Below are 8,046 nucleotides of genomic sequence, written 5' to 3'. Positions count from 1 at the left end.
GTGTAGGGACATTTGTTTGTTATATCAAATGTGGCTGCATGGACAGAGGGGAAATGAAGGGCAGCAAAAAGGAAGGAAAAGAGTGAGAGGGTTTTAAGGGAGCTCATTCTGGACTTCGAGTGAAGGCAAGTTCTATAGGGTTTTTTTTTTGTTTTTGTTTTTGTGGTAGTGTGGGTGAGGAGATGCAGATGCAGGGGGGGTTTATATAGCAATTGGGTTGGCTATGGCTATGGCTACTTTCCACACTTCAATGTGATTGCGTGATCAATTTTAGTTTGCTGGAAAAATTAAGGGATGGTATTGATGGGTCTGCTTTGGCTTGACTTTAATACAAGACAAGCAACGAGGCTGCATATACATACCATGTGTTCTCAATCCATCAACCAAGATATTTGAGGGTAATGAATTTTTAAAATTTTGAAAGCAAAATTAATACAAAATTCTATTTAATAATAATATTGATACTACTTACTTATATAATTAGGTGATATTTTTAAATTTTGTCCTACATTTTACAATATTAAGGACTAGCTAGAATTATACCATAACATGTCGAGTTCAAAACTATACAAAATGTTGATAATTTCTTTACATATTTATTGTCATGAATAAATTAATACATGCTTGTTTGCAAACTATTGTGATATTTATAATATTGATGTTAAGTCTAATCATGTTGTTGAACTCCTTTGATTTAATAAAATTCATCTCAAACTCCACTAATAACAATAATCCTAGTTAATTTTGAAGGATTGATCTCTCGGTTAAGGAGGTATATATGTTTTCTTTTTATACTTTCTAGGTTCAAATCTTAAGATTAATATATAAATATAACAATTTATCAGGAAGAAATGTAGTCTTCGTTAATGCACAATCTAACCCGAATATACCTTTAATATTGAATAAAAAAAAAATAATCCCAATTTGAGGATGGGTTGTGGATTCGATTCTTCAAAAAGGTGTCAACTTCAATTCCTAACCAAAAAAAAAGATTTATTGCATTGTTGTATGAATCAATAGTCCAAAATTGGGAGAGTAAACTATCACCAAAAAGATTTTGTAAGGACAAAATGAATTAAAAGAAATGAATAAAATGAGATAGATATCAGGATTAAGACAAACATTAAAGAGAGTTTTTTTTTGTGATGATAATATTAATTAAATGATATGGATATTTTCTTTTCTCTATTTGGAAAATGAACATGTGCATATATAATCAAAATGATTAATTATATATATATATATATATATATATATATATATATATATATATGACCTCATTTGGTACTTGTACTAATTCTCCTCCTTTTTATTGGAGCATACTACTCTTTTTTCTTTTTTCTTCGTATTAATTGAATCCATTTACTTCGTCAATAGTTCGACACACAGCTACGTGGAAAATCTTGCAAATGTGGTCGAGCCGTCTCGGCTTCTTATGCGTAGAAAATTCTTCAAAGGCTGCGACGATAATACGCGGCACCGATGAGGTGAAGGGTGCCTAATCAATGAGTGTTCCAAGGAAAGCAATTTTAAGCCAGGGCTGCCAAATCTCGACGACTAGAGACTGGGAAGAAAAGTCTACAGAAATATCAGCAAGCATAATTCTGGCATCAACAATTACTTATTCCCCTTGATCACCTTTTGGCGTTTCCATTGATCCTGAAAGGTAATGCAGCCGCTCTACAATTAATTTAAGCATCCATAATCCATATAACTAGTTTAATTTCCTCCACTACGTTTTGCGTGAGAGGTAAAGCAACTTTTGCACCACAATAACTTTTCGACGTGAATTTCATATCGGTCTTGTGATCTCCCCATTTCTTAAATTTTGATAATCTCTTTTAGAATTTTGTTTTTCTTTTATGAATTTCACCTATTAGTCATAAAATGGAAAACAAAAGTACCCAATGAAAAAAAAAAAGTTAAGGACACGAATGAAAAAAAAATAAAATGGTTTCGGTGGCTCATTATTCATATGATCAAAGTTTTCATCTCTTTTTAGTTATATACTATGCAGAAGACTACGGTATGTGCCGACCTAAACTTTTCCTAGCATAAAAAAATGTTTAGGCTATGGTAGTATTTTCAAAGAAGCAAAACAAATTTAAGATCAGTGAAATTGACTAAATTAAATTTAATAATATGATTTAAAAAAAACATTGATAATAAATAAAGGAAACAAAAAAATAAAAATAATAAATTAAAGAAAATGAGCTATAGCATTATGCCTGGGATAAGAAGAAGAAAAAATCTATTGAAGACTCACTATTACTCTATAATGGATACTATCCCACCACTTAAAAAAAACTCACTAAAATGATTCTAATATCATTATAAAACATTGCATAACACATCAAAAAGGATTACACTTGCCATTAGATTAACAACTGGAAAAGCAAAGTAAATAAGATATTTTAAAATGATTATTTTATGTTTATATTTAATAATTTAATTTAAAAATAAAATAAAGTTTCTGTTTTAAAAAACTAAATTTAACAAATAATGATAAATAAAAACTTCCAAAATAACCTGGTTTGTTTTAAAAATTAATAAAAAATATCATAGAAAACAAATAAAAAAAACAAAATCTAATAATATTGATGGAATATAAACTTATTAAAGGATGAAAATGAAAAAATTGAATATATCTAATAATATTGACGGAATATAAACTTATTTAATACACGGGACACCAGATCCAACAAGATTATATTAAGATGTGTTTGTGTTGGGATATATCAGCCTAATTTACTTGAGAATTCAAAAAAAATATTTATTTATTTATTTATTCAATATTTTTCAATAAAAATATACTAATAAAATCCTATTTCACATATTTGAATCCTGAATTTGTGTGGATGTTAATAAAATCCTATTTCATACCTGAATCCTGAATTTGTGTGGATGTGTAGAAGGGAAGTTTTAGGGCAATGACTTTAACAAATTTCCAAAGTTTATTAATAGACAGTACGTCCTTGAATGTGGCAATTAATGAAGACAATGAACATGAGATTATTAAATACAATAGTGGAACGACTTGAGCAAATTTCCGAAGTTCTTATGGACAAAAGTAATCGAGGGAGGAAGAAAAAATGCACTGAGAATTGACTTGGAAACATTAAATTTAATGTGGCTCAAGGAAAATTCTTCCGAACAAGAACAAAACGGAAGCCCTCACAAACTTTTTTAATAGACAGGACGCCCTCGAAGATGCAAATTAATGTAGAAAGTCCTCTTCACCTCTATCGTCGTTTTTGCCCAGCAAATGCAAATACGAATACCAAACTGGGCGTTGATCATTTTCGTTTTGGAGCTTGATGGGAGCAGATACTTAGGAAGGTACCCTTTGATACTGTGATCCAACCGGTTTTTTTTATTTTAAATTAATATTTTTTTTTATCATTTTAATATATCAATATAATAAATAAATAAATAAAAATATATTTTCAGCAATTCACATTTCACATCAGGATTTAGGACTAACTCATGTCCTTAACTTGCGTCATATACAAGAACGCGACTTTCTGTCCATTAGGCTGCGTCGTCTTTTATTTTCCCAGTGTTTGCCTTTGACATGTAACCATTTTGGAACGCTCCACCAACAAGAATGCACTTCCAGAAGATTATTTTTTTGTGGTGTCAAGAAAAATATGTTTTATTAGAAATAATTATTTGGTTTTTATAAAAAAAAACATAACAAAACTAATTTTTTTTTAAAAAAATTAAACTAAAACCGATTCAAACCAAATAATTTCAATTCGGTTTTTTAAAAAAAAACCAATTTTAATTGATCGGTTCTGGTTTAACTCAATTTTTTAATTTAACTCGGTTTTTTTCTATTCAACTCGGTTTTTTAGGTTGAGTTTGGTTTTTTTTAGTTTCAAGTTTATAAAACCAAACCATTTAATTTTTTAAAAATTCTAATTAGTTTCATTGATCTTTTTTTTACAATTCAATTTTTTAATTATTTTTTTAATTTAATCAATTTTTTTACTCACCATGAATTTCCATGAACTTTCCCTCGAAACTCGACACATTGGGTTTTCTCCCGCAAATCATGGTCTGACTGCATTCCTAGTCTTTTTAAAAAAGAAAAAAAAAATTCTGGCTACATCATTATCTATCCGATTATTTAGCTGGTAAGGAAAGGACAAAAATGAGAGCAAATACATTCAGATGGAAAGTATTTAAAATTATGAAAATAAAAACAAAAGAATAGAAAATCAATTAAAAAAGAAAAGATTCAAAATTGTAAATAAGGAAGAATTTGAGAGACTCCTTGAGTTCTTTTTCAAATCCTTATCTTTATCTTCAAATCAAAGATATATTCAATCTCTCTCCTCCTCTTGTTCATCGTTCCCTCTACCCCTCGTGATTATCGTAGAATGTTAAGGACTTGTACTCTCAAGTTTGGCTATACGAGGATACGGTGACTTCCACTTGGTCAATGCTTCAATCTCCACGTAGTACTCCCCCTTATGCTATTTCTCTTTTGTAATAATAATAATAATAATAATAATCAACCTATAGTGTGTGTTGGCTATTAAAGATTATATATAAAAAAAAGACTAAGTCATATAGGAGTTTTATTTGTTGTGCACAAGTTTTAGCTTTTTGTTAAGAAAATTGAGAGATCCAAGACCAAAACCGATATTATTTCATTCCTTATTTTTTTATGCTATCGATCTTAAATTTTAATTTTTTAATATAATAAGAGGAAAGAGAAATTTATTAAAAAATTTAAGAAGATAAAAAGCTCTTACATTATTAAATTCTAGTCACCAAAACTTTAATTTTGATATTTATGAATTCGATAATAAAAAAGAAACTCAATGAAAATAATTTTTACTTTCAATTATAATAGAAAAGTAAATCAGATCTAAAAAATAATTTGATATCATTCTAAGTTTTTAGAGCGATTAAAATATGTTTTTTTATTATAAATAGGTTATTAGAGGTCAATAAGATTTTTTCCCACCTTTTTAGGTGAAAAATGGTTGAAATATTAGTTTTTGAAAATTTAAAAACTTGAACCCTAATTTTTTGGTCACCGAATCAACTTTCAATATTGAAAAAAGTTGTAGAAGAACAGTACAACATCCATTAAATTAAAAATAAGAAAACAAAATTAGGTGCATGGGCCTAAGTGTTTGTATTTATAGACCAAGTGTGTAAAAAAATTATTTTAACTTATGCACGCAAGCCTATCATTATGATAAAATTATCAAATACAAACAAAATATCAACGAAAAAATATTATCAAAAAATTTCAGTGCCATTTACCAATGGAACATAATGTCATTGCTTTCACTGCTATTCACATAAGGAATTACTAGTGGAGTTCAAGAAATGAAAAAAATGAGCAAGTATTCCCTTAATATTTTTATCGAGAAATCTAACGTATCAATATTGCCTATGACTTTATTAATGAAAAATAAATGTCACTATTTTCTATCGAGAAATCTATCAATAATATTTAAGTTATAATATGTTGTCCGACCTCCCTCTCTCCCTCTTTCATTTCTTCTTCTTTTTTTCTTCTTTCTATAGAAAATAACACCTCTTTTACCTTTTTTATCTTGACATAAATAAAACTTTCATCATCATAAATACAACCACCTCAACACTTAGTCTGTCAGTATCTCTTTTCTTGTTCAATTTTTTTTTTTTAAGATTCATCATATCAAGTAAGCAAACCTAACTATTTTTTGTTGTAACCCATTTCTTTATGTTAATATTTTTTGGTATTTTTGTGTAGTTTGTTTGTGTATTTAGTTGTTTTTATAAATTTTTTCTATAGAAATTTGTTGTATGAATGTATAATTTGTACATGTTAAGGTTTGTTTAAGATTTTAAAAAATTATTTGTGTTTGTCATTTAATGAAATTAAGTTTGATTTTGTAACTTAGGTGTTTTATAATGAAATAAATAACGGATTATTTAATGGGTGAGTTTCATATTTTGTCAATTTTATTTTTTAATTTAGAATTTTAGTAAATTGAAGGAATTTGAATTTTTATAGAGAAAAATGTTAATGATTAAAATGTACTATTAAAACATATTGAATAAGTTTGAATTCAATCAATGATAGTTAATTAGTTGGGTAATGATAATTTATTTATTTCATATTATTAATTGGTACATGTTATCAACAATATTCTATATAGATCTCATATAAGTAATGGATGATCGTTCTTGGATATATTGAGTTTCTTTTGAATGTTTGCACATAATGGATTATTGTAATGAGATTGAGAGTTTTATTAATTACAAACTATTTAATCTAAAAAATATTAATTGAGGCAATATTAGATGTCCGTGTAAGATGAGTAAAAATAAAAAGTTTCTCAATCTAGATATTGTTACAATGCATCTCCAACAAAAAGAATTTATGAAGAAATATTTGTGTTGGTTTGCACATAAACAACTCAATATTCCTTACGAGGACATGTTATAAAGGATAGTTAGTTAAACTTCGAGTTATAGCAACATACATGGAGTTATAAATGATAATAATAATCATAATAGAGGTATGCATGTAAATGTGCAATTGTAGATTAAGAATCAAATGTAGATATAACTATGTTTTTTTTAAACTTTTAAAAGATCTCAATGAACCTTTACAGGATAGGTGTACAGTAAATTATTGGTCATTTCTTAAATGTTCACTCTGAAGTCAAATCATGGGCTGAGTAAGGTCAGTTATAAAAGAATCATCAAATAAGTGAGAAGCATTTTATCTGAAGGGAATATACTGAGAGACAACTTCTATGTTGATAAATCCATGATGAAGTCATTTAACCTAGGATACCATAATATTGGCATGTGTCTAAATTTTTGCATGTTATACTACTATGAAAATATAGATTTTATCGAATATAAAACATGTGAGCATGTCTGGTATAAACTCAAAACTGATAGCGAAAGAACTATTATCACACATAGAAAAATGAAATACTTCTCAATCAGACTATAAATGTTATTTATATCTCCAAAGACTATTAAACATATAACATGACATCATTCAGATGATAAGATGGATAAAGTTATGGTGCACCATTTCAATGGTAAAGCCTAAAAGTCGTTTAATATGGTACATTCTTAGTTTTCAATGAAATCACAAAATATACATCTTGGGTTATGTATAAGTGAATTAAATCCATTCAATTCATTTATTGTACCCTATTTTTATTGCCAAGTGATACTCATAGTTTATGACTTGCCATTGAGGATGTGTACAAAGCTAAAGTTCATGTTCTTATCTAGGGTTATACCCGATCCTCATAGTTTGGGTAGGAATATAGATATTTTTCTTTAACCGTTAATTGATAAGTTGAATTAATTGCAATCATTCAAGAATTTGATTAATGATATCCAAAGGAAACAAATTTTTTAGATGAAGACATCTTTGAGGTCAGTTATCAATGATTTTTATATGTATAAGATGGTTTTTTGTTAGAGCATGTATGTAATACTAATATGTTCATACTATATAAAAAATAACAAGGGTAAATCATCTTATTTTTTTATTGTCGTTGGAGGTTCTTATCAATCAATCACAAATACAAAAAGAATATAAATAACTTTTTTATAGGTAGAGTTAAAAGAGATGTTGTAACATCAATACCATCAAGTGAAGAATTATATGACATGGTCTAGTTGTACAAGGTCTTTGTGCTTGGTTTCAATCCAGTAAGCAGAAGTTTCTTGGTTTTGATGTGACCTACAATTAGGTAAAATAAAGTATTTTTTTAGGAGCTTTCTTATTAGAAGATTAATATCATCCACCATAATTTGGATGTCATACATGTAAAAAAAACGTGTTTGAAAACTTTTTTAACAAAAAAATAGATATGAAAGGAAAGAAAAATGACAACATAAAGGCTATAATAGATATACATTTGTATTCATCGTAAGAGTATGAAGTTGTTTTGTGATTGGCCACATGTTGTAAAACCCAAAGCTAGCTTCACCTCTAATAAGAATGCATAATTACTTGTCTGCCAATATCTTAAGAATCTAAGTTATCAGTCTTAAGAATCTAAG

The 8,046-nt window shown here is 27.8% G+C and overlaps 1 protein-coding gene across 1 annotated transcript in view; it reads right to left on the bottom strand.

Annotated features, from left to right (window-relative positions):
- Positions 1–144, bottom strand: part of LOC105129022 (thaumatin-like protein) — an 830-nt gene extending 686 nt beyond the window's left edge. Inside the window, exon 1 of the mRNA XM_011030918.1 lies at positions 12–144. Coding sequence (XP_011029220.1) covers positions 12–107 — 96 coding nt within the window. The 5' untranslated portion in view covers positions 108–144. The remainder of the gene's footprint in view (positions 1–11) is intronic.
- Between the last annotated feature and the right edge of the window lie 7,902 nt (positions 145–8,046).

Source organism: Populus euphratica, unplaced genomic scaffold, assembly GCF_000495115.2.
Source record: "Populus euphratica unplaced genomic scaffold, PopEup_1.0 scaffold48.1, whole genome shotgun sequence".
Lineage (NCBI taxonomy): Eukaryota > Viridiplantae > Streptophyta > Magnoliopsida > Malpighiales > Salicaceae > Populus > Populus euphratica.
This window is presented reverse-complemented; position numbering and strand designations above follow the sequence as displayed.